This window comes from Anopheles coluzzii, chromosome 3 (assembly GCF_943734685.1).
Source record: "Anopheles coluzzii chromosome 3, AcolN3, whole genome shotgun sequence".
NCBI lineage: Eukaryota > Metazoa > Arthropoda > Insecta > Diptera > Culicidae > Anopheles > Anopheles coluzzii.
The window spans coordinates 12254162-12281271 of record NC_064671.1 but is presented as its reverse complement, the minus strand read 5'-3'; the positions used below and the strand labels follow the sequence as shown (position 1 = coordinate 12281271).

Sequence of the window (27110 nt, the reverse complement as noted above, 5' to 3'; positions counted from 1 at the left end):
GGCGCGTCTTGTTCGCGCACTTTTGCTCACGGGGGTTTGGTAATGAGCCATCGGAATCTGAGCGTGGAATTATTCTCGTTTTGTTTTGTAATGTTGTATTTTGTTAACGGTCTGTTAGTGTTATAAGGAGCCTTTAAGAGGCTAGCAACGACTTTGGCTTTGTTTTATTCATGGTTTTCGCCTTGTTCTTAAAATAAGAGGGATATAAATAAAATATTACTTCACCGCCTGGTTGCATGTACTCAAACATGTGTTTTGTAGTTTAAATTAAATATTTAAAAATAATTATTGTTGTTTATATCTAGATGACATTGGAAAGCAGAAACATCTCGATAATTAGCAAAAATTAGAAGAAAACGCAGGAACGTCAATCTCATTTGAACAAAGATTGTACAATGACGAACATATTTTTTTTCATCAAATGTATTCGTAATTTTAGATGCATGCACTTTAAATTTTTCATGTTTTTTAGGAATCCTATAAGTTTTTTTTCCAACACATTAAACATTTACCCCGTACAATTCCTATTAGAGCAAATGCTTTGACTGTTTCGATGGTTTGAAGTTCTCTGTTATATTTGAAATAATTTTCCAAGATCTCTGAAACGAGCTTACATGCAAAGGGTAGTTGGATGCTTCAAACATTTATTTTAGTTTTCATTGTTTTAAGCTTTTAACACAAATTAATTTAAAAAAAAGTATCTATTTCCAAGCATAGGCGTTTTGTTTTTCCCTACCATTATCCAGAATACTAACATCCATTATATGTTTATGATCTCACTCCTAACCGTTTGTTTTTTTGCGATCGTTCATAGCGATCATCATGAAATCGATCACTTTATTTACTCAAAACAACACCGCTCACATCGACAAACAAGTTTTATGATCTTCTGCCTGCTGTTTTATGGAGGTTGGAAATTCGCCACAAAATTAGCAATTGAACCGTTCAACAGGCTTACCCTTGCCCGAGCTTAAGCATGCTCAACCGTTCACAGTTATGTGTGAAAAGTGTAAAGTAAGGCTAAAAACGGACAGGTAGCATCCATACCGCTCCATCCAAACCCGACTTCAGCGGACAGCGTGGTGTCAATGTACGCTCAAAGCTTCATCACAGCTCAAAAGCAGAAAAAAACTCGTAAAGGATTTGGCCTCTCTGCAGAACGCTGCTCCAACTTCCTTGGCTTAACCGAAGAATAAATTATGTTGTTTCCAGCCATCTCCAGAAATGCCAATCATCGGCGCTGGGCGATAATCTTAATATATTCAGATGCTCAGTCATTTTTCTCAATCAATTGGCTTCTAATGTTTTGCGGTGTTTTATGGAGCTCGGCGCGCGGAGCAACCACACGAACCTTCGCTCCGAATCGGTTATGTCTCATGATTATTCATTTGCGATGTCATTCTGCGGGCGCCATCCTAACCGGATCCACGCATAGGAGGAGTCCTCTAGTGCTCTCCCGTCCCACCAAGGTTGAGGCCATCGTTAAGCGCATCAATTTTCACCTTCAAAGTCGTTTGACTGGTGGACCGCTGGTAAAAAAGAGAGGACCTAAGACGAGACGAAATTCAATCGGACTCAATCAGTGTGCGACAGCGTTTGGGAATTTCCCGGTTTCTAGTAGGAAAAGCAGCAACACAATGAAAGATTACCACCGTAAGGGGTATTAGGCTTCTGATTTGGACAGCGTTACGGCAGGAAGATGTTTTCGATCGTTAGCTAAAGGGCGTTAAATGTAAATGCTCGTTTGAATGTGCCGTGGAAGGGTGGAAGGATGGCGAAAGACAAAAGTGAAATAAAAATAAAAAATAGACAAAGTGAAATAAAATAATCAATTGGAACCATCATAACTCGTATCCAATTCCCGTACTCCGGCACCGATCCTCCGAACGGTGATCGATCGAGCCTGGGAAAGTAATAAAAACGCACCGAATTTTAAAGCGCAACCCTGCACACTACCTTTTTTTCCCGAAAGGCGACATCAATTGATCAAGATAAGCTAATTTTTATTTGATACTGATTGAACCGGTTTCACACATCACGGACACGAGAGTGGGCATTTCCCTCGCTCTTGCCCTGCTTGCTGCCAGTGTACGAGTGTTTGCTTAAGTCGATTACGGACTGGTGTGGACGAAATCGTTATGATATCTTAATTAATACTTTTTAACCCGATAAACGAGCCACCTGTAGAATGGGGATGGCTGCAGGTTGTTAAACGAGATGTGTGGATAATTCCCCCAGCAAACTCGTGTACCGTGTTCAATTCTGTCCCCTGCATCCCTGCACAAAAAAGGGGGAATGAAAAAGGGGCTGTAATGGACAGCATGCTGTCCTGGACGGTGGCGCCCGGTACTATAAAATCGGGCTAATAAACACTTTTATCTGGTGCAGCTTGGCGTTGAAATTATGGCTGCTCGTTTTCAGCCCACTGCCAACCTAGCCCGGTAGGTGAATGGGATGGTATGCAAAACCAACGGGAAAGAGAGCCCCAGAGGAAAGAAACCACTCGAGAGCGTTCGAGCCAACTGGGCTGTCTCCCGTAACCATACGCAGCTATCGCAGCTAATGTGCAAGACGCTTAAGATAGGCAAGATCCCACGGGATCCCACTGGCTAGGGAGCTGTTGGCGCCTCCAACCACGAACCACGCTTCATTGCTTCTTGTTGGGGGGAGGCATTTCATAGTATGATAATAATAATTTCACCTGTACGCTTCCCATCTGGCGTGATCAGGTTGTGTGTTTTGTGTGTTTTTTTTCGTGCAGTGACGAAGCTCGAGCACTCTTCTTTCCTCTCCCTCCTAGCTGGGATTAGATGCGAAAGTTCCCCAAAGGAATTTAAACCGCTAGCAGACGGAATTGGTTTTGTTGCTCTTGCTGGTGCCACTAGAGGTGCTATTGTTAATGAAACATAACTGTTACAGCAATTCAGCGAACCAAAGTTTTGCTTCGTGAAGACTGCTTGAAGCTTTTTGGTGATGTTTCCATAATTACCTCAGATTACAAATAATCTAACAACTTATTGGTGGAGAGCGTTATAAGATAACAATAAATAAAAAGTATTTGAAATGTTTAAGCTATTAAAAGTGTCAGAAACTATTCATTTGCTTTGGCCCGATCTATCCTAATCCTAATCCCAAATACCCTATTCGAGACAAAACGCCTCACAACAACTCAGTTTATTTTTAAACATTATTCTATAGCATTTTCCGTTTTAAGTTCGTAGGCTGACATTTCAGCCTGTCAGCTGTTTGCATTGTATAGCAGTTTTCGAGCAGCTTTCTAAGTGGGTATAATATAAAGGTGGGCTTATCCCACGGTGTATGTATTTAGAAGGCTGATTTTCTTGACCTGAATGAAAATTGTAAGAGTGTTTTGTGTATTCTTCAAGCCTCCAGAAAGCTTGTTTAAGCAAAAACTTTCACCCGTCCTGTCAAAAAGTGATATTCAAATTTAGTTTGAAAAACATGCTATGAGACCACCTGGACTACATACACTTTGATTCTAGATATCATCACCTGATCTCTTTAATGCACCTTGGGGTAAATGTAAACAACACCGTGTTTTCGAGCAGGTACTCGAATCTAATTCTAGCTTTGAGGCTAAAATAATCTAGACTGAAAATTGTAGACTAGTTTTATGTGTGGTTTTGCATGGAGTGTTTACATGATTTCAGCCTCCAACTGTCAAACTCCATACAAAAAGCTGACTAGAATCGTGAAGGGCCCCAATGTTGATCTTTTCTTTAGCCTGAAATGTACTAGTATCATAAGCCAATTTAATTTGTATTTTGTACGAGTCCTTAGTTTATTGTTAAGGTTTGAAATTTTGAATTTTGTGTTATTAGTATATTCAGCGCTTGAGGGCACTTTAGTACATAATTATTTGATCAATGCACCGATTATTTACTATTTTTTGTTTTTATACATAGTTTGATCTTAGGATACAGGTCGGACTGTACGATTTCTTAAATGAACCTTTCTGCGTCTGTTCGTTATTACGCAGAAGGACTGAAAAGATGAAAAAGAAGCAATCAAATATGATAAAGATTAACAATCTTAGAAAGAAGCTTTTCGGATAGCACGGTTTGCTTTAAAATACAAACATCGCAAAACATAAACTATGTGATTAGCTATTTGTAGAATGCTTCTACTTGTTGTGTTATTACTGTTGGCCTACTAACTCTTTGACAGATGTTATACCGAACTGTGAAAGAATGTGTTCGGAATGTCCAAAAAACAACTCCTCATGAGAACCCGCTGCCAGTGATGGTCCACGTTACGCACCCTTAAGTACCACGTGCGAGTGTGGCTTAAGTGTGGAATAATGGTGCTGCTCATCCGTCTTCTAATCCTGCTGCTGCTGCTGCTTGCCCAAACGGCCGTACGAACAAGCACATTGATTAGCACTTTGGCCATCGGAAGAGGGGAAGAGATTTAGCTGCCGGCGTGTCGAACATTCCGCGGTAGATGAGCATGATAGTCCACGGGCAAGGTGTCGATTTGGGCCCGAGCAGCTGTGGGAACTCCAAACACATGTGTGCTGGCGATGAGTTTGGTATTCTTGATGCTCCACCACCACCAGCCTCTCCTTCCTTACCGTACCATCAGAGAGGCACCAGATGGTGGAATCATTAGGAGGCAAAATCTAAGCGACAGTGTAGCAGCCAGTGAGCTTCGGGTGGAATGTAACAGCTCGAAACGGTGCTCGAGATGCCAACGGTAGAGGCAACACACCAAATATTCAATGGTTAAAACCGTATAAACCTACTACCAACCGTTTGATTAGTTTTATGACAACCTTGGAAGAATACCCCTCCCGCAATGACATTCTCACCACTCGATTCACGTATCCGATGCGTATCATTTAATTAGATAAAAGCTGGCCAGCACCGTTTGATTGCGCACGGTTTCACGCACCTGGGGCCGATTTTATTAACCCGATCGCGAGTGCCCGATAAGAGCACGGGTGCGCAGGGAGACCGGGATGTGAGGGAAGAAATAAAAGTCAAACTAGATTAATAGTTTCGGCGGAAAATTCTCACGATTAACGATTAAAGATCGATGCGCACGGTGGGATGGAAATTTAAGTGGAATTTTAATGGCCATATAAAACAACCAATCAATTATCGCACCTGATCAAGGGATGGAGCAAGGCCTTTTTGATGGGGATTGGTGGCGAGGTGTGAGTTTTTTCACAACCCTCAAACACGTTCAAATATCCGCAATGCAGAACTTCAACTTGAAGCTAGAGAGCTAAAAAATAGGTCATTTTTAAATATTTAAAACAAATTAATGCTCATGCTTTTAGCAAACACCTTCAATCTCGCGTAAATTAAAAATTGTAATTATTTATTCTTAATTAAATTGTTTTAATTGTAGCCAATGGATGATTTCAGCAATCAGAACTTATCTCTTATCCAACTATCTGCTACCGAATTATCTAACATCTCCATCATTCTAATCCGTTTTCACCGTCAAAGAACCAGCTAGATATATGCTTTCGTTTACACTTCTTTCGCGCTGTTATTTCCCACCCAGTCGGGATGATAAATGAACGCAAGTAGCGTAAATCAAATCATCGAGATTTAGAATAATAATTAACCTCCAATTTCCACACGGTCGATATCGATCGGACAAAGGGCACGCTTGCCTTCAAATTTCGATTCCGTTCAAATTTCAGCTCAGCAACGGGGCTATGCAACGGAGCTCACCACCATTCGTGAGCGGACGCGTTTGAACCCAAACGCTTGACTGGAAATTAATCAATCAAAACGCAAGTCCGAACAAATCGTGCCTCGATCCCGTGCCCCGTGCGGAAAATTCGAAAGTGCGACTTTGCTTCCCCAGCCTGGTCGGATGGCAATTTGAATGGGTCGCGCCGGTGGGGGTAACTGCTGCTCCCGCGGCGTCAGGTCAACAGCCGTGACCGTAACCATCGGGCGAGCGTGAACAGAAAAAAACAGTCCTGCAGGTGACGGAGCACGGGCACGGTGGCACGATTTCATCGTCGCGTGGACACTACGGGGCAACGAATGCAACCGGCAACGCAGCGTCAACTTCAAACGGCGGTTTGGGGTCCATCTGAGAGGCCGTTGGGCGGTTGGCCGAACGATTCAATTTAAAAGACATCGGCAGGCAGCGTGAGATGGAGTGGGCTGGTATCGCATGGTGAGAGGAACATCAGTACCCTCAAGGCGTTCCAGACACGGGAGGGAAGTTGGCATGTGTGTGTGTTTGCTGGTGTGGAATAATGAGATGGTACAGCATAGGTTTGCAAACATTAAAAGGAACATGCCGCGCGTGGTTCTAGGCTTTGTGGATTGTTCCTGGTGTGCGGAGGACAGTGATGTACAAAGTAATAGGACTGGTTAAAATACATAAAAAATAAACAGATCTATATTCGGCACCATCGTCTATCCTATTATTGAATTTTTGCAAGTTCGCATAGTTCCCTGAGTAAAAATATAGGATAAACAGGTTGGAAACTATTTAACGAAAATTTATCTTTGGGATTGCAATGCTTACAGAGTTTCTCAAGCCAGCTCAACATCGTAACACTATTTTTCAAACACGTTAAACACGTCAACATCGTACATACTATTGGAATCCGTTCAGTCTTTTCAAATGAGTAAAACTAGGTTTTGGGCCCGTAAAATTCCAACTCGAATCTGAAAAATGTATAATGGGTAACAAGACAGCCAAGATTTTCCACATTCGAGTTAGGATTTTACAGGCCCAAAACACGGGACCAAGCTAGAAGTTTGACAGTTCTTTGTTATGTGTTGAAAATCATGTGTTGAAACTGAAATTTCATTTTGAAACAAATAAACCATTTGACAACTGTTGAAAAATATCTTGGTTGCGGTGATAAACAATGGTTACATTCGAAACTGGCTTGATGACAATTTGCTGGCTTGATGACTGGCTAGGTTTTGCTGACAGGATAGGAATATTGAATTAGTTTTTAATATAGCTATGCTGCTCATTGCAGCTTAAAGTCTTTAATGAATAAATACGAATACAATCATCAGAAATCATAAATATAGCCTCATGTTGTAACAATATGATAAAATTTGAATATGAAAACGATCTTGAGAGCCGTCGATCTTCCTCCTGCACCTACACTTACAGCTCACACTGTTCGCTCGCTCCAACCAAAGTGAGATGTAATATGCAGGTGCTCCAATTTTCCTCCCCACGGGCCATCAGGTCCAACAGGTAGCGGCATGGGCACGTTTCGCCTTACTTATGACACCGCCACGCCAGCTCGAGGTGACGACGCCCGAAACAACAATGCCCGAAAACAGTCTTTCAAGCTACACATCAACAGAAGGCTACACAGGTCACCGGCAAACCGGTGCGCCAAACCAACCAAAGCCGCCTCGGCGCTCGGTGTGCGGCAAATCAGAACAAAAACGCGCACGAACGCGCAGCTTCTGGGAGTGAATAATCTACTCCGATCGAATCGCTCCAGGGCAGCGCCGCTTCATCGGTTGATCGTTGCCGGGGCTGACACGGTTCTACATCATGTTTCTACATGCTGGTAGCTGTGTATTTTTTTCTTCTGTTCCTACCTTCTGCCTCGCCCGGGCGCTGGTAATCAATCATCATTTTTCCCGATAAGGTGTTAAATAAATTGTAGCAACGAGAGTGCCGCAACGAGCGGCCGGGAGGACGATTGTGGCTCGCGGCCAAAACTAATCATAAACGTCGCTAGGAGTCTTTTATTTCCCCCCGATCTACTGTTGATGCCGTAGCTTCTGTCGCTTCCGTCTCTAATGTTCGCTTGATGCGAGAGGTATGGTACGGGAAACGGGAATGCACATTTGAGTGATGATCGACGGGATGGTGAACAGGTGAGCAACAGAATAGAATCAGCAGCGGTGCGGTAATTTAGAATTAGAAAGCTGCCGCAAGGTTAGTTGGTTGGTTGGTACCGGCGTAGGTACTAAAACTTTCTCTCGTCTACATTTGCTTGCGGGCTGTACGAGGCTGATTGTACGTTTGGTTGACATAAGTAGCTGTTTGGGGTATTTGAGATCGTGTTCTTTCGATCAATCTTGTTGCTGTGTTCAAGACAGTTAGAATGTGTATTGTGCACCATTTGGTCCGGCGTATGGATTTCTTATGCTGTGTAGGCATCTTTAATTGCATACCCCAGCATGAAGCATCAAACTCATTCTCTTTTGGGACATCATTTGGTCACCGAAGGCATCAAAAACGCCAAATGCTTTTATTTATTTATTTAATTATGTACTTATTTATTTAAGTATATATGTATACATTTATTTATTTAAATATTTATTTCTTTCTTTCTTTCTTTATCTATTTATTTATTTATTTATTTATTTATTTATTTATTTATTTATTTATTTATTTATTTATTTATTTATTTATTTATTGATTTATTTATTTATTTGTTTATTTATTTATTTATTTATTCATTTATTTGCTTATTTAATTGTTTTTCCATTAATTTATTTATTAATTCTTTTTAATTTATTCATTTTTTTATTTTTTTAATTGTTTATTTATTTATTGATTGATTTGTTTATTTATTTATTTATTTATTTTTTGTTTATTATTATTTTATTTATTTGTTATTTTTTTATTTTTTTCATTATTTATTTATTTAATTCTAATTAAACTGTCCATTTATCATGAAATTAAATCAGTTTTAGAGTTTAAATGGATATGTTTTCATACAATCATATTTCATAGTCGGATAACTTTAAAGATAAAATTACATTAATATTTGTTATAAGGCTTGGTGGACTTGTTTGTGTATCTATTTAGCTTCATGACAGTAGTAGTACTTTCCATTTTGCAGGTTATATGACTCAAACGTGTATGCTATAGTTGGATCATTGGCTTAATTCTTAGTATTTTTTCTTAAATAAAGAGAACTCAAGATACAAAGTCATTAAAGATCCTACAACAACAACAAAAACATGTCATGAAGATGTAAATGAACGTTATATTATACATAAATAATATCTTTTTCTCGATAGAACCCTTTACCTATGATGTGGCCTAATAACAATCCCAAAGCCAAACCTGCCCACCGTAACCGCTTAAGATATTCTTCTCTCACTCACGAGGTTCAGTTTTTGTTAGGTTCATTATCGCTTCCGGTGAGATTGTAAACAGCTTCTTAAGCATAATTTTGATCGAGAGTTAATCAACCTACACACACATACACCCTTAAGGCCATAGATTAGCCTCTTGTCAGACATTAAATTCATAACTCCAGGCAATTCATCAATTTGTCTACAATTTCCATACGATCAGCGCCTCATCTATTCACCGTGCCTGCCTTTCCCTTTACCGTTTGTTGCGCTTCTAACTATTGCAGGAAAAAAAACCCATCTCTCCTCAGTCTTATTTTTTGCACTGGGAAAAAGAGCATGAAAACAACCAACAAAAAATTAATAACAAATTGATGAAGCAAAAAAAAACACATCATGCTTACAGCTTCTCCGGCAGTCCCTGTGTGCTATGCTGGTGAGCCGCTGGTCCGCTGGTGGCACCAGGTGAGAAAGATATTCCCGTTTAACACATACCCACAGCCGCTTGACCTTTTGCGGGACGATTCGCGAACGGCAAACGGGAGCAAGAACGTTCGGGCTTTTTTTTTCGGGCTGCGTCGCCTGGCTGACGATTGGCATCAGCGGTCGGCGCAACATGCTTTTAATACTTACCTTTCAGAAATGGATTATGTTGTTGGCACGATGGAACCCTTCGCGAAACTGCCACAAAGTCAGCAGATTGTTTGCCACCGTCGTGCCAAGCGCTGTCCGTTAGCGATCCGTTAGGTTCTCGCCTCACAACCCGTCAGCCTTGGGTGAATGTTAAGGTACAGCTTTTTTTTTTTGGTTGGTTCCTTCTGGTTTTATTCCTACCGGACCGATGGGATCGGTGTATGGGCAATTAATCATTTTGCCAGAAATGTGCCCATCCATCCGGGGCAGCACACTTAAGCCCAAGAGATCTTGGGAATTAGCCTAGCCAGGGCTACCGAGCGGCCCGAACGCACATTACATCCAGTGACCGTGCTTGAGTGTGTTTAATTAGAAATAATTGAAATTAATGATGACCTGCTTTGTTATTCAAAATCTTGACCGTCTGGCGTAGTTCGGTGGATGGGAAGCAGTTCCGAGTGCGCGGTAGCGCTGTGGTAAGTTATGCATGATGGGTAAAGTGGATAAAAGTTTGCTTGCAAAATGGGATGGGAAACGCCAAAGCAAAGGTACGCCAAAGATTTGTTCAACTTAGATGACTTAAAGAGGATTTTGCTGATTAGCTGCGGTTGTGAATGATCATTTTCCATCCTAAAGAATATTTGAAATGTTTTTAAACATGATTTATTCTTGGCAAGGAAAAGCGTTGTTTTAAAATCTTAAAGCGCAGTGTCATTATGTTCTTCCTGGTTGAGATATGTCGTGACATCGCATGTGTACGATAATACCTGTTGTCAAGTACCGTTTACAGTAGGTGTAGCAATCAGTTACGGCGAAGCCAGATAAGATACAGCATATCATAAGCTTACGATTATGCTAAATTACTTTGAAACAGTTTTAAACGGAACGATTACATATTTTCTTATGTACTGAGTTGAATTTGACTAAATTTATTTGCCTATACTTGTCCACTTGATGATCATTACATCTTCATCAGCTCGCTTTCCTCAGGGTCATGGGTCTATACAGTCTGCTCCCGAGACATGTGATTCTGGAGATATGTGACAGTTCTTGCAGCATATTCTACAAATTTTACCAACGAATTCTATTAGATTTTTAATTTTACTATGAGCATCACTACTTTTAGATAGAAAATTTATATACTAAATGTATTTTGGTGGCAAATCGCAACATTCGCCTTACGTGATTACTGACCGTATCATTCCATGGTAACGGAAAGTAAACAATCAGATAAGATTACATCAAGATATACGAGGAGGATACTTTTGCAACCTACATTAATTTGGCAACAGACGGTCACTGCCCCCAGTCGCTTAGTTGCCCGAGAACAACGCACCTGATCGCAGTAACGATGGCGAACTACCGTACGGTGTACGATGAGACCACCCGAACCTGGCACGGTCCTACCGTGAAGCATCTGTTCAACCCGGAGGCCAGCATGGGACAGATCATGCTGGAGGTACTGAGCCGCTCGCCAGATCGCGTGATGCAGCAGGACATGGACACGGGGCGATCGCTGACGTACGCCGAGTTTCGGACGCGTTTGATCCGCTTCGCCCAAAACCTTACGGCGGCCGGTCTGCGGCCAGGTGAGGTGGTAGTTTTAGCCAATGCAAACAGTGAAAATCTGGCTCCCCTGGCGTGTGCCCTGCTAACGATCGGTGTACCGTTTAATCCGCTGGCGCCGGCCTTTAACGAGGACGATATGGAAAACATGCTGCGAACAACGAAACCGAAGCTGGTGTTTGCCGATGCGGACAACTACGAGGTAGTGCGGATGGCGCTGGAGCGTGCCGTACCTCGCGGGGACACGTTGCCTCCAATCTACGTGTTTGAGTGTACTCGGGACGATGTGAAACATGCGGAGGACTTCATGAAGGAGACGGGAAGCGAAGAAACGTTTGTGTATGTATAAGAGAGTTATAAGAGATTTGAATGTAACAATGTGGCCTTCCATCTCCCACAGGGCACCTTATCTGGGTGACTCCAAAAAAACGGTGGCCGCAATATTGTGCTCCTCCGGAACATCTGGGCCCCACAAGGGCGTGCAGGTAACGCACGCCGCCTGCATGCACATGACGCTAAGGACACGCTTTTTCGATGCCACTCCGTCGGTACACTTCAACTTCAGCGCCCTTCACTGGGCGACTGGTTTTGCCTCGATGCTGACTCCGTTCTTCAGCGGGACCATACGTCTTATCACCCGCAAGTCTTTCAGTGAGAGACAATTTTTGGAGGCGGTGGAAAAGTATCGCGTTGAAGCAATATTTCTACCCACGGCTTATTCAAACGCAGTGATGGCCCATCCACGTACCAAAACGGCCGATCTGAGTTCGCTCAAAATCTGGATGGTCGGTGGCAGCCACGTACCGGAGGAGTTGCGAGACCGGATCGATGCACTACTCCATCCAACGGGAGGCCGCTCGGTAACTACGTACGGATCGTCGGAGAATGGTGCCTGTGCAATGGACATCCCAAAGCGGAAGCCAGGCGCTACCGGACCATTGATGCTTAACACGATGATACGCATCGTGGACGAGAATGGGAACCGGCTGGGAGTGGGAAAGCAGGGTGAGCTGCTGACAAAGATGAGTGTAGAATTCGGCGGGTACTATGGTAATGAGGAGGCTTCCAGGAATGCGATCGATTCGGACGGGTTCTTTCGGACGGGCGACATTGGATACATCGACGAGGAAGGCTACCTGCACGTGGTAGATCGCAAGAAGGACATCTTCAAGTACAGTGGGTTACAAGTTGTACCAACCGAACTGGAAGCGATCATTACGGCTATTGAGGGTGTACAGGAGGTTTGCGTGGTAGGAATTCGAAATACGCAGAATGCAACCGATGTACCAGCGGCTGTCATCGTGAGACGACCTGACTCCAAGCTAGATGCTTCCCAAGTGCGCTCGATCGTCGACGGACAGGTATCCGACTATAAGCGATTGCGGGGAGGTGTTCACTTTTTACCAGAATTACCGAAAACCCAGACAGGCAAGGTAATGCGTCGGAAGGTTATCGAGATGATATCGCGCATGAACCATAATAACGCATCATAACGAACGCTGCGCAAGAATGTAAAGCAATTTTTTTGTGTTATTGTTCTGTAGTTCATTCAGGAGCGATTGATTACGAGCATTTCGTTGAATAAAAAGGATCTTTTTTAGTCAGAAATATAATCTTCAGTTACTGTAATTTAGTATGTATAACGACCTCCCTGAAGAATAATTTAATATTTAAAAAAAAACACGTTTTTTTACTTTTAATTAATACTTTTAATACTTTTTTCTATTGGTATTATCTGAACAAGATTAGTTTTTGATCTCATGCTTAAATGGTTCCTTATTACCGAATTATATACATCACAACCATACGGAACACCGCCAACTGTCAACAGCAATGCATCGATCAATGCTTAGTAAGAAATGTTTTGCCTTCACGAGCAAGTAGATCAGAACACACTCATCAATACACTTCACACTTATGAAACACACGCTTCCGAGGGAGGTACACTACACACTAAAAGCTATGTCCTTCCCACTTCAACGGCCGAAACCGAAGAGAGCCTCCGATATTGTCAAATACAGAAGGATGAAGGAAGGAAATGGAGCAATTCAACTGAAGGCACTACTTCACTTACTCCACCTGTCGATAAGCGCAGCAAAACCCGCAGCTACGCTCCTTGTTCCTTGTTGAAAAGAGTTATTTGGACGTGGAGTAGACGCCTGCGGCCTGCCCGGCTTTTTTCAATTTTTGTATGACTTCGTGAGTTTTGGACTGGCAGTGGGTGTTAATGTGTCACCTCCCTTACACTTCTCCTCCACACTTATACCTGCCTTTTTTGGAAATAGCTTGATATTTAACGATTCTCAGTATTGAAACTCTCGAAATGATCACGATTGCTTATCGGGAACAAAAGTGAAATTGCTTGTTATGCGAGATTTTACTCGTTAACAGGGCAACATTGAGATTTGCTCATTATGCAAAAAACTCGTTGTAAAGGGTACTCGTTATGAGGGGTTCCACTGTAAATAAATAAAAATAAATTATATTGGCGGTAGCCAAATATACATTTTAACATTTATGAAATCAGTTTATTACGAAACTGTGAAACATTCCTAGATGTGAAAATATGCTGTTCAATTTGATGAGTGTATCTTTATTGCCGGTTGGTAATTTGACGCTTTTTTAGTAATCTTAACAAAATGGTAATATAAAATGGTAATAATGGCCAGTTTTCTTTGTTACCGTGATGGTACTAGATTATAAAATGTCATGAATTGATAAAATGCGATGAAACTACGATTGATTCACTCAGTAATCTCCAACCTTTTTACGATCACAGACCACTTAGCTTGTCATATATATTTTCCGCCTGTCTGTTGATAATTTATTGATAGTTGACAAAATACAACAAAATCAAAACAGGAGGAGCGGTTCAAAAAAACCGTATTGATTTGAACTTTGATTACGCTTGAGTAGACTACTGAATTAACTAGCTGCAAAAACTGCAGGGTTATCTTGACATCTGACAAATAATCGTTTACTACTGTTTACATTTTTGGCAGAACAGGTAAAACAGCGAAAATCCGGTAACTCTGGGATAAGCCTTGCTACCCTAACGGGTTCACAATACTTCCAATCTATGTGTACTCGGGATCATGTGAAACATTCAGAAAACTTCATAATGGCGACGGAACGCGAAGAAACGTTAGCGTATGTATGAGAGAGTTGGAACTGATTTAAATATAGCAGTTCGACCTTCCATCTTCATCTTTCAATGCGATCTTCCCACCCACTGCCAATGCCATGGTGGCTCATCAGCGCATTGAATCGGCCGATTTGAGTTCTTTCAAAATCTGGGTGCTTGATGATAGTCACGTGACCGGATTGATTTGCTGCTCGCACCGACAGAAGGCCGTTTGATTAACGCATACGGATCGTTGCAAAATAGTGCCTGCTTTAGTCCATTGTTATAGCCGTGATAACGAAACATCGCCGTGCTGGTCATACAGATAAGAGCGATCTTCAAATACGGATGCTCCAAGCACGCTTCACAGTCTTTTTCTGTCGTGGGCCAGTCCAAAACTCCGCAGTAATTGTTAGGCTTTTGAACGCACAGGAAGTAGTAACGCTCCAACATGGCACTCTGTACGTACGATGAAGCGAGCCGAACCTGGTACGGCGTGCAGCGTGTTTCGATCTACAACCCAAAAGCGAACGTTGGTGAGGTCCTGAACCATATTCTGCTCCGAACGCCCGATCGGATCATTCAGATCGATATGGATACGGGCAGCCGGCTGAGCTGTGCCGAGTTCCGGATGCGCATGGTCCGCTTCGCCCAGCATCTAACGGACGTTGGACTGCGCAAGGGTGACATTGTGGCGATGGCAAACGGGAACAGCGAGAATGTGGCACCGTTGGCCTGTGCGCTTATGACGCTTGGAGCACCGTTTAATCCGCTTGCGCCCGGGTTCAATGTGGAGGACATGGCGCACATGCTGCGTCTAACGCAACCGAAGATGGTATTCTGCGATGATGACAATGTGGAGGTGGTACGTCAAGCTGTCTGTAGTGTGTTTGAGGGTGAAATCCCGATCTACGTTTTTGAGAGCCAGCGAGATGATGTAAAGCATGCGGAAGATCTACTGATTCCGACGGGCAAAGAGGAACACTTTATGTAAGTAAAGGAAATTTGGGATTTTTTTGTTTCTATTTAATTGTGGTTTCAAATGTTGTTCTACACTCAGGCCCGCTCACTTGGGAGATTCGCACGAGCTTCTGTCCATGATACTCTGCTCGTCCGGTACTACCGGCCCACCGAAAGGTGTTTGCGTGACGCACGCACAGACGGTCTCTACGATCGGTTGCTACCCAATGGACAAACCGGTGACAGTGTTCAACTTTAGCCCGCTGTACTGGGGCACCGGGGTATACGTGCTGCTCAGCACGTTTGCCAGTGGCTCCATGCGCCTCATCACGCGCCGCCTCTTCTCGGAGGAAACGTTCTTCGAGGCGGTCGAAAAGTATCGGGCCAACTTTGTGTTTATGCAACCGTCATACGCCAACCAGATTCTTCGCCACAAACGCGCTTTGCAGGTGGACTATTCCAGCTTGTGGGCGCTGGCGTTCGGTGGCAGCTACGTATCGGAAAATTTGCGCGATCAATTCGATCGTCTGCTGCCAAATGGGCGTACGTACAATACGGTCGGCACGTCGGAAGTGGGATGGGCGACAAACGACATTGCCAAGCGGAAGCCGGGCTCGGTCGGTACGCCGGTGGTAAACGTTGCCGTCAAGATTGTGGACGATGACGGCAACGATCTGGGGGTTGGTGAAAAGGGGCACGTAATGCTGAAAGGCGCGGAACCGTTCATTGGATATTATCAAAACGAAGAGGCCACTCGGGCAACGATCGACGGTAGAGGGTTCGCACACACGGGCGATATTGGGTATTTCGATGAGGAGGGTTACCTGTACCTGATCGATCGGGAGAAGGACATCTTCAAGTACGGTGGGTTCCACGTGTCGCCGAGCGAGCTGGAGGGGGTCGTCGGTCAGATTGAGGGTGTCATGGAGGTGTGTGTTGTCGCGGTGCCGGCAGACGAGGGGCGTATGACCGAGCTGCCGACAGCCGCGGTAGTACGTGCGGCCGGAAGTCCGCTCACGGCGGAGCAGGTGATGAAAGTGGTGGACGGGAAGGTGTCCGACTATAAGCGCCTGCGGGGTGGAGTTCATTTTGTAGAGTGCTTACCGAAAACGCAGACCGGGAAAAATGTGCGACGAAAGGTGTTGGAGATGGTGTTGGACCTGGTGAAGGATAAAACGGTTGCTTGAGGTAGGAACAAATTGATTTTTTTACTAACACACGACTGTCAACAGTAGCCGGTATGGTAAAGGATTCGTAAGAACTTTAGAGCATAAACGATTCGGAAATTGCTCCCCCCTTAATATGGTGTTGGCACTATAATTAACCTCGGTTTAGGTTTTGATCATTCCGATGGTATAGGTCCAAGGTATCTGGAGCTTGGCTGCAATAACTAATGCACAATTTTGAGCAGTGTTTTGATTGGCAGGCTAGTAAGACATTTAGTACAAATTTTCAAATTATCTTTTGTTTGATATAAAGAATACATTATGCAATATTTTTTATATAATATGCCCATTATTAACAAACTGATGTTACAATCTATTTTTTTTAAATATATTACCTTATTTACGAATAAAAATTATACAAATGTATATTTTTAACTTGTAGTAGTTAAATATGTTTTATCTTCAAAAATCTAACAATTTATCCAGAAGCACAACAAATTTATGACAAAATCCTTTGCTTTGTCTGTTTCGAATACTGACGCAACTAAAGGAACCATGCCACCATTTTGATACGCCTTGTTATATTTATAATGGTGTTATGGTTCCTTTAGTTGTCCAGTCAACTTGGTTATTGTCATAGATTAGTAATGGTTGAAGTAGACAAAAATCCGTCCAGAACTGTCTGGAGCCGTCTGGTGTCGTCTGGAGTCGGAGTCATCCGGATTGGGTGTCGTCTTCCGCAGTTGGAGTCGTCTTCCGCAGTCGGAGTCGTCTGGAGCAGGAGTCATCTGCGGTCGGAGTATTCTGGAATCCGAGTCGGAGTTATCCGGAGTCGGAGTCGGGTTGAAGTCATTCTGTAGTCGGAGTCAATCTTGAATCGGAGTCGTTCGGAGTCGCAGACATCTAGAATCGGAGTTAACTGAAATCGAAGTCGGAGTTATCTGAAATCGGAGTCGGTGATATCCGGGGTTGAAGTCATCCTTAATCGGAGTCTGAGTCATCCTGAGTCGGAATCGTCTGGAAACGGAGTTAGAGTCCGACTCCGAATGCTGACGACTTAGATTCCAGATGATAACGACTCTGAGAGAGCATCTGTCACGGTATGTGGGTTATTATCCAGAGGCCACTCGGCAACTATCGATGGCGGAGGGTTCGTGATGGCGGAGATATTGGCTATTATTACCTAACGAAGAGCTAAGCTTCCAAATCTACGTTGCATTGATTCAATCTTATCAATCCAAGTATCTTTACAAGGCGTTCAAGTCACTGATTTTAATTCTATAATAACATGCCAACAAAACATGGCAGTAACCGTGCGTCCAGACATACCGTAAAATAAAAACTGTTAACTTTCAAAAATATACGATAAAAAAGTTGTGTCAGCACAAAAACAACCTATAAGACGTATACGGCACAAACATAATATTTATATTTAACCTTTCTTAGGTATGATTTACATTGATAAACAATAATTCGAAACGAAACCACAATACACCAAATGCGGGAAGAGGATGTCTGATCTTTGCCCGGATGCGATCATCACTGATCGTCACTCCCAAACTACAAGACACAGTAGTCAAGGAATTCTTTGTATTTTAAAGTGCTGCAATTGTATAACAAGATGCCGCGAATAATAAAACAGTTTAGAGCTGGCGCGCGTGCAAGGGGACGTTAAGAATGTCAACTAGGGTTGCAAGCTGTTTTGTTTTGTAGGTCAGTATGTGTCGCAATAAAAGGTAATGGGATATTTGCTGCTGCTATTTGCGTAGACTTCAGAAGGAAGTGCTTTGTGAACAGAAGGTTGAACCTTTCGAAGGCATCACTTGAACGAATGAAGAATTATTAATTAACTATTAAATTAGTAAATTAAATAGATTCATAAAATAATATCGCAAGATAAACTCGTCTCGCTTAAACCTGTTTCTGGGGTATGTGGTGGTACTCATTATCATCTTTTATTAGCGGTGTGTAAAAAACGGAGATAAGCTGCAAACATGCAATGAATATTAAGGATGCTTCTGGTGACGAAAATTGCAAAAAAAAAAAATTAAAATAAATCAAAATAATCAAAAATCAACAAAACTGAATTTCAATGTCATCCGCGCACCTAGAAACAAGACTACAGCAAAAAGCAATAAAATATCAGTTTATTGACGAATTGTTGTACAGAGATCTCGATTGTTCTTTATCAGCCGTTTATCTAAATAGGCATCTACAGCTTAATGCACGATGTCATTACTGCCTGAAACGGAGCGATACAATAGTTGATCATGTGCTAAGATTAATAAACTAGATTCAATTTACTAGGCTTATGTTGTATGTGTGCTGGTGATTACACCTAGACATTCATCCCAAAGATTTTCCTATCTCAGTACCGTGTTATTTTTAGGTTAATTTAATAACACCCGATAAGATTACATCCAGTCGCACGTGTGAACAAGTTTTGTCGAGCCGAGAGCAACTATAACTCTGCAGCGTTCTGTAATTGCTCCTCAGTTGTCCCCAGATAGCTCGAGAACAACAACGTGTGCAGTGACGATGGCGAACTACAGTACGGTGTACGATGAGACCACCCGAACCTGGCACGGTCCTACCGTGAAGCATCTGTTCAACCCGGAGGCCAGCATGGGACAGGTCATGCTGGAGGTACTGAGCCGCTCGCCAGATCGCGTGATGCAGCAGGACATGGACACTGGGCGATCGCTGACGTACGCCGAGTTTCGGACGCGTTTGATCCGCTTCGCCCAAAACCTTACGGAGGTCGGTCTGCGGCCAGGTGAGGTGGTAGTTTTAGCCAATGCAAACAGTGAAAATCTGGCTCCCCTGGCGTGTGCCCTGCTAACGATCGGTGTACCGTTTAATCCGCTGGCGCCGGCCTTTAACGAGTACGATATGGAAAACATGCTGCGAACAACGAAACCGAAGCTGGTGTTTGCCGATGCGGACAACTACGAGGTAGTGCGGAAGGCGCTGGAGCGAGCCGTACCTCGCGGGGACACGTTGCCTCCAATCTACGTGTTTGAGTGTACTCGGGACGATGTGAAACATGCGGAGGACTTCATGAAGGAGACGGGAAGCGAAGAAACGTTTGTGTATGTATGGTAGGGTTTGAAATCATCCGAACGTAGCAAACTGACCTTCTATCTTTATCTCCAACAGGGCACCTTATCTGGGCGACTCCAACAAAACGGTGGCCGCGATATTGTGCTCCTCCGGAACATCAGGAGCCCATAAAGGCGTGCAGGTAACACACGCTGCCTGCATGCACATGACGATATGGACACGGTTTGTGGCCACTCCCGAGGTACACTTCAACTTCAGCGCCCTTTATTGGACGACCGGTTTTGGCTCCATGCTGACTCCGTTCTTTAGCGGGGCCGTTCGACTCATCACTCGTAAGCCCTTCAACGAGGAGCAGTTTTTGGAGGCAGTAGAAAAATATCACGCCAAAGCGATCTTTCTACCGACGGCTTATGCAAACGCTATGATGGCTGATCCGCGCATCAAAACGGCCGATCTGAGTTCGATCAAATTCTTGGCACTTGGTGGCAGTCACGTGCCGGAAGAGTTGCGCGACCGGATCGATGCACTGCTCGCACCGACCGGAGGCCGCTCGGTGAACGCATACGGATCGTCGGAGAATGGTTCTTGTGCGATGGACATTATTAGGCGAAAGCCAGGCGCGATCGGACCATTGATGCCGAACGCGATGGTACGCATTGTGGACGAGGACGGGAACCGGCTGGGAGTGGGAGAGCAGGGTGAGCTACTGACGAAGGCGATCGTGGATTTCGGTGGATACTATGGCAATGAGGAGACTTCCAGGAATGCGATCGATTCGGACGGGTTCTTTCGAACGGGTGATATCGGGTACATCGATGAGGAAGGTTTCTTGTACTTGATAGATCGCAAGAAGGACATCTTCAAGTATCGTAACTATCATGTATCACCGTCGGATCTGGAAGCGATCATTATGCGCATCGACGGTGTACAGGAGGTGTGCGTGGCTGGAATTCTAGATACGCAGGATGCAACCGATGTACCAGCGGCTGTCATCGTGAAACGACCTGACTCCAGACTAGATGCTTCCCAAGTGCGCTCGATCGTCGACGGTCAGGTGTCCGACTTTAAGCGACTGCGAGGAGGTGTTTACTTTGTAGCGGAACTCCCAAAAACCCAGACAGGCAAGGTAATACGTCGGAAGGTTATCGAGATGATAACGCACATGAATCAGCAACCCAACAAGTGTTGAAACTGTTGACAGAAATACATCTCGCATCTGTTATCTTTTGCGTGCGAACGGTTACCTTCGTTGTATTTCGTTGGCCTTGTTATTTGTTTTTTGGACTGAGCTTTTGTGGTTCTATTATAGCGAAGAGCACAGCGCTGGAACCTGTTTGCCTCGAGGAAGCAACACGGAACGAGCAGGAACCGGTTCTACTACGGGCGAACAGTGGGGCAGAGCGTGGGCACGCAAATGCTAAAACTTCGTGAACTCAGCTCAATTGCTGGACAATCCCTTTGCTAGAAGGCATTCGGATAGTTGTTATGGTCAGCGGTGTTGTGTTGTGTGAATTGTCGCTTTAGTTCCGAAAAAACCGTTTCACAAACCGCATTCCTCTATCCGAACTATCGTGAACGTCGTTGGTAGGGCTTAACTCGTAAACGAGTTCCGATCGCAGCTGTACCACTATCAACAGTGAGATATGGTGGAGATGCTCCAGCAAATCTGATAACCTCCACGACGATAATACTCCACGTATCATCTCGCAGCTACACTGACCGATAGCGACAGTCTCGAGACAGTCATAGTGCATTGTTATAGCCGTGATAACGAGGCATCGTAGTGCTTCTCTCACAGATAAGTCGAATACTGTTCACTGTTGTTCTCTGTCGTGTGGCAGTTCAAGACTCCGCAGTAAGTGTTTGGCTTTTGAACGCACAGGAAGTAGTAACGCTCCAACATGGCACTCTGTACGTACGATGAAGCGAGCCGAACCTGGTACGGTGTGCAGCGTGTTTCGATCTACAACCCAAAAGCGAACGTTGGTGAGGTCCTGAACCATATACTGCTCCGAACGCCCGATCGGATCATTCAGATCGATATGGATACGGGCAACCGACTGAGCTGTACCGAGTTCCGAATGCGCATGGTCCGCTTCGCCCAGCATCTAACGCACGTTGGGCTGCGCAAGGGTGACATTGTGGCGATGGCAAACGGTAACAGCGAGAATGTGGCACCGTTGGCATGTGCGCTCATGACACTGGGAGCACCGTTTAATCCGCTTGCGCCCGGGTTCAATGTGGAGGACATGGCGCACATGCTGCGTCTAACGCAACCGAAGATGGTATTCTGTGACGATGATAATGTGGAGGTGGTACGTCAAGCTGTCTGTAGTGTGTTGGGAGGTGAGATTCCGATCTACGTTTTTGAGAGCCAGCGGGATGATGTGAAGCATGCGGAAGATCTACTGATTCCGACGGGCAAAGAGGAACAGTTTATGTAAGTAGAGTGTTTCAAATTTGACGTTTTTATTTCCTAATGAATGGTGGCTTCATGTGCTTTTTGCATTCTCAGGCCCACCCACCTCGGAGACTCACACGAGCTGCTGTCCATGATACTCTGCTCGTCCGGTACTACCGGTCCCCCGAAAGGTGTTTGCGTGACGCACGCACAGACGGTCTCTACGATCGGTTGCTACCCGACGGCCAAACCGGCGACAGTGTTCAACTTTAGCCCACTGTACTGGGGCACCGGGGTGTACATGATGCTCAGCACGTTCTCTGGCAGTTCCACGCGCCTCATCACACGCCGCCCGTTTTCGGAGGAAACGTTCTTTGAGGCGGTGGAGAAGCATCGGGCCAATTTCGTGTTTATGCCACCGTCGTACGCCAGCCAGGTTCTGCGCCACGAGCGCACTTCCCAGGTGGACTTCTCTAGTTTGATCATGCTGGCAATCGGAGGCAGCTACGTATCGGAAGGATTGCGCGATCGGTTCGATCTTCTGTTGCCAAATGGGCGTACGTACAATACGGTCGGCACGTCGGAGGTAGGATGGGTGGCGACTGATTTTGCCAAGCGGAAGCCGGGCTCGGTCGGTACACCGGTGGTAAACGTTTCCGTCAAGATTGTGGACGATGACGGCAACGATCTGGGCGTTGGTGAACGGGGTCAGGTTCTGCTGAAAGGCGCGGAACCGTTCATTGGTTATTACAAAAATGAGGCGGCCACTCGGGCAACGATCGATGAGCGAGGGTTCATGCGCTCGGGCGATATTGGATATGTCGATGAGGAGGGCTACCTGTACCTGATCGATCGGGAGAAGGACATCTTCAAGTACCGTGGGTTCCACGTGTCGCCGAGCGAGCTGGAGGGAGTCGTCGGTCAGATTGAGGGTGTTTTAGAGGTGTGTGTTGTCGCGGTGCCGGCAGATGAGGAGCGTACCACCGAGCTGCCGACAGCGGTTATCGTACGCGCGGCCGGAAGTTCACTTACGGCGGAGCAGGTGATGGAAATAGTGGACGGGAAGGTGTCCGACTTTAAGCGCCTGCGGGGTGGAGTGTATTTTGTGGAGCGCTTACCGAAAACGCAGACCGGTAAAAATGTGCGACGGAAGGTGCTGGAGATGGTGTTGGAGCTGGCGAAGGAGAAGACGGGCGCTTGAGGAGTCAAATCGGAAGGAACAACTCGAATTTGTATTAACATACTACTGTTAACAGGGTGGAGGATTGATGATATGATAGTAAATAAATAGCTATTCTTATATGTTTAATTTAAGCTTAGGCAAGAATTGATTCATCCGAAAAGTCCTATTAGATAATCATCAGCATCTTGATTGAGCTTTGGGTAAGTCAGTTCGCCTTTTGATAGTCTGTCTGTGGTGGTTTATTACTACTCTTCCATATCTCTCTTTTTCTCTTTCTCTCTCTCTCTCTCTCTCTCTCTCTCTCTCTCTCTCTCTCTCTGTCGATGTCTGCGTTCGTCTGGTTCGTGATGGTTCGTCGGCCACACAATCCGGTGCGTACGAACGTGGAGCAGCAATACTGCAATAGATCCAAACTGGCTGACCACGCAGCTCCTCCGTACGACCATCAGGTCGCATAACAACAGACTCTAATTACTTCCGTGAAATTGAAACAGATGTTCCCGTGGAGCGGATGCGCGTGTACCTCCACAGCAGATCGATCCGATCGGCCATTGTACGATCCAGCTCTCTGTGTGTCTGTGTGCAAGCGGGCGCGCGCGCGATCGCCTATGACCTCGGTTACCCCCGGATGCCGCGGATGCTGCGATTAATGAAGAAGTTAGCGCGCTAACGCACACGCAACTCGCTCTCCGCAAGAAGGAAATCGCTGGCAGGAACTTTACCAAAAATCTTCACCCTCTGCGTGTTGCGGTTTACTCCCACGGCAAGTTCTAATGCGCACACATACACAAAGGAAGGGTGTGGAAGGAGCGGACCAAGGGGGTTGGATCGGAGATTGGGTTGGTTTACGCAAAATGGCCGTGTAGGTGCTACTCCCCCCAAGTTGGCCGGTAGTGAAGCTGGTTCGCAGAAACTCTATTAGGATTCGCATAAAAGATTCGGAAATTGACCCCCCCCCCCTCCTTTGGCCGGTTTTGGCCTCTGTAATTAACCTCTCTCGAGGTATTTGCTCATTCTGTGAGGTACGGGTCGAAGGTAACTGGAGCTTGGCAGTGATGGAAACGGGTCAGCACTAGCTAATACACGCTACTGTTGAGCAAGCTTGAGCAGTGTTTCGATTGTTAATAGATTTGAGTTGAAGTGAGGCTCAAAATTCAACATTCGATTACAGTTTTGTTTTGTTTTCTTTTTGGAGTTTAATTTAAAGAATACATTATAATTTGTTAATCCTTAAATGTGGCCATTTGTTAACGAACTTACACATTTTGTACTAATGTAACTATCATTAATTTACTGATTTTGTGAAGCAGATTCGCTACTTTGATAAATCAAGCACATTTCTAAACACTATGGTGTTGGTATTGTATTGAATTTAATATTATTATTATTGCTATTTTTATTATTATTATTATTATTATTATTATTATTATTATTATTATTATTATTATTATTATTATTTTAATTATAATTATTATTATTATTATTATTATTATTATTATTATTATTATTATTATTATTATTATTATTATTATTATTATTATTATTATTATTATTATTATTATTATTATTATTATTATTATTATTATTATTATTATTATTATTATTATTATTATTATTATTATTATTATTATTATTATTATTATTATTATTATTATTATTATTATTATTATTATTATTATTATTATTACGATAATAGCATACTGTTTCAAAACAAGCTTGACAGTTGGTGTCTGATATCATGACAACACTCCACACAAAACTGCACGCCAAACTAGCCTAAGATTTTCATGCTGATAAATATGTGAACAAATTTCGATTCGTGACGGGCTTGAATGTGTTAGCTCATATGAGGCATAGGAATGCTGAAGCATAAATAATATTTAAAGTTTAAATTAAAAAAGAGAAAAACAAAACAAAACGATTTTAAAATGTGTCTATGTTTTTGCACAAATGGTGAATTTAAGTATTGCGGACGATAATTGTTGAATCCGACTTCAACCCGGATGATATATATATAGTTCCATTGACAGGCTAAAATTTCAGCTTATTGGTCACAAGATATTCACAATTAGCATTTCCCTTACACAGTTCAGCACAACATTCGTTTCTCTTTTAAAAGCTCTTCTCTTACCCTTGTATACTATTCTACGATGCTAAGCTTTGCGCTCCCTAAAACGCCCTATTGCTGCTCATCCCAAGCTATCGCAACCTTTTGTACGTAATGTTGCGTTACGCATTTTGCTGCGATTTCAAACAATCGGTCCGGGCCTGCTTTTCCGGGAACACATTTAAATATAATGGAGCTGGCAAACGGAACTACTACTGCCCGGGGTCCCTATCGCTAGGGTCGCATCACTCGGGAACGGGGCTGATTCAAAGGAAAGTCCCGATCGCTGGCGTGACCCGAGTGGGGTGAAAATTCCATCTCATCGTCAGTTGAACTCCCTTACATGAAACGTCCCTTGCTGCTGCTGCTGCCCCGTGACAATTGGCAAAAAAAAAATTCTCACGATCGCTGGTAGCAAGAAGACGGACGAAGGTTACCCCAGCAGCAGTAACACAATAACGCGTCAAACGAGCTTAGAGGCTAAGGTTAGTAATTGCGACAAATTTCTTCGACCACGCACACAAACAGGCAACCAGGCGCTCGGTCGCTTAAATCATCGCAGTGACGTGAGTACGCGGGTCGACCTCACACGCTGGGAGGTCCAGCCGGCGAACGCGCAAGATGTGGCGCGTTTGATTGTTAACTTAATTGAACGAACGATAGACGATGACGGAATGTGTCACCTGATCGTAGCGCGCACAAGCAAAGCTTACGCGTTCGTTGTGCGAACGAGAAGAAGCTAAGTGTACGTGTGCTGACGCTGTGGTTAGAGAATGTTTTGAGCTTAAAATTCCGTACAAAATTCGATACCGAAAACATTTACTCCCACAGCTCCCCAGCACACACACACAATACACTTGCACCACCCTCCGCAAGCCGGGTGGTACATTCTCTTTTGTGTTGAAGGTTGTCTGCCGGCAGTGGCGTGAGTTTTACTGCTCCGTGCGTCCGCTGTCTGTGCGGCTCATAATCCTTTTTTACCGCAAGCGCATCGCCGCCACTGCTCCGAGCCAGCCACTTATGCAAACATCTATAAAATATTTCAAAAAACACAACGAACATTACACAAAAAAAAAAAAAACATACAAACACAAAAGGGAAAGCGTACGATACCGTGGTTACAAGGTGCTGTGACATCCTTACGCGGTACAGTACTTGCTCTCCCCGTTCGTGTCTTCCTTTTCAGGGTCGTACTTTATCGTTTTGTTTGTCGTCGTCGGTTTTGTTCCTATTTTCTTTCTGTGCGCTAAAGCATTCGAGGTCAGGTTTTGTAGCTTGGGCGCTGCAAGAGGGCAGCATAAAAGCTGACGTAAAAACTGTGCGAAATAACACAATAATGTAAATTCCAACACGAATCGTATTCGTGTACCATTCTTAATGCGTTTATTGTAGCTTAATCCTATCGGATTAGTATGACTTGTAAAGAAGCTTTTCAAAACAATACACCAAAAGCTCATATTTTCTAATTGATTAAACTGAATGATGACTAAACTAAACTGACTGAATGATTAAATTCGTCGGACAAAAGCAACTAAACTGAAGGTTGATATTTACAAAAATAAAATCAAATGCTAAGCAAATTATGAGTATTGCATTTTTTAACTTTATTTTCCAGTGATGCTCAATACACGTCAACAAATCAACTTGCAGCAACAAAGACAACTGAAGTTAAAAAAAGTAATATTCATAATTTTGCTTTGTTTTGTTGCCCTATTTGCCCCGTTTTATGAACGTCTCAAGCTCAAGTGTTCATAATTCCTTCTACAAACTGCTGTACCGTTTCTGAGCTCAAAGTAAACCAAAAAAACCCCAACCACATTCACATAAAACATGTGAAAAAGG

The 27110-nt window shown here is 43.9% G+C and overlaps 2 protein-coding genes across 7 annotated transcripts; both read left to right on the top strand.

Moving 5' to 3' along the window:
• Positions 1 to 10987: 10987 nt before the first annotated feature.
• On the top strand, positions 10988 to 20853 carry LOC120957929 (probable 4-coumarate--CoA ligase 3). Of its 3 annotated transcripts, XM_040382619.2 has the most exons (3): positions 10988 to 11603; positions 11665 to 12625; positions 20632 to 20853. In XM_040382619.2, the coding sequence occupies exons 1-3, from the start codon at positions 11050 to 11052 to the stop codon at positions 20764 to 20766; spliced, it is 1650 nt and encodes a 549-aa protein (XP_040238553.2). In that variant the 5' UTR covers positions 10988 to 11049; the 3' UTR covers positions 20767 to 20853. The 3 variants fall into 3 exon arrangements, with proteins under 3 accessions (XP_040238553.2, XP_049464656.1, XP_040236328.2); XM_049608699.1 differs by lacking the exon at positions 11665 to 12625 and having other exon boundaries at positions 10997 to 11603; positions 19674 to 20853; XM_040380394.2 differs by lacking the exons at positions 10988 to 11603; positions 11665 to 12625 and adding an exon at positions 18986 to 19606 and having other exon boundaries at positions 19674 to 20853.
• On the top strand, positions 14773 to 23287 carry LOC120957930 (probable 4-coumarate--CoA ligase 3). Of its 4 annotated transcripts, none has more exons than XM_049608703.1 (3): positions 14773 to 15378; positions 15449 to 15525; positions 22170 to 23287. In XM_049608703.1, the coding sequence occupies exons 1-3, from the start codon at positions 14840 to 14842 to the stop codon at positions 23177 to 23179; spliced, it is 1626 nt and encodes a 541-aa protein (XP_049464660.1). In that variant the 5' UTR covers positions 14773 to 14839; the 3' UTR covers positions 23180 to 23287. The 4 variants fall into 4 exon arrangements, with proteins under 4 accessions (XP_049464660.1, XP_049464659.1, XP_049464657.1 ...); XM_049608700.1 differs by lacking the exon at positions 15449 to 15525 and adding an exon at positions 21569 to 22017 and having other exon boundaries at positions 14778 to 14929; positions 22093 to 23287; XM_049608702.1 differs by lacking the exon at positions 15449 to 15525 and having other exon boundaries at positions 14775 to 15378; positions 22093 to 23287.
• The last annotated feature ends 3823 nt before the right edge of the window (positions 23288 to 27110 follow it).

Bases quoted from the DNA above. Each gene is read 5' to 3' on its own strand.
- LOC120957929 (XM_040382619.2), top strand. From the start codon at position 11,050: ATGGCGAACTACCGTACGGTGTACGATGAGACCACCCGAACCTGGCAC. The intron at 11,604-11,664 runs GTATGTATAAGA...CATCTCCCACAG, and splicing joins GGAAGCGAAGAAACGTTTGT to GGCACCTTATCTGGGTGACT. The intron at 12,626-20,631 runs GTATCCGACTAT...GTCGACGGTCAG, and splicing joins GCTCGATCGTCGACGGACAG to GTGTCCGACTTTAAGCGACT.
- LOC120957930 (XM_049608703.1), top strand. From the start codon at position 14,840: ATGGCACTCTGTACGTACGATGAAGCGAGCCGAACCTGGTACGGCGTG. The intron at 15,379-15,448 runs GTAAGTAAAGGA...TTCTACACTCAG, and splicing joins GGCAAAGAGGAACACTTTAT to GCCCGCTCACTTGGGAGATT. The intron at 15,526-22,169 runs GTGTTTGCGTGA...GTCCCCCGAAAG, and splicing joins TACTACCGGCCCACCGAAAG to GTGTTTGCGTGACGCACGCA.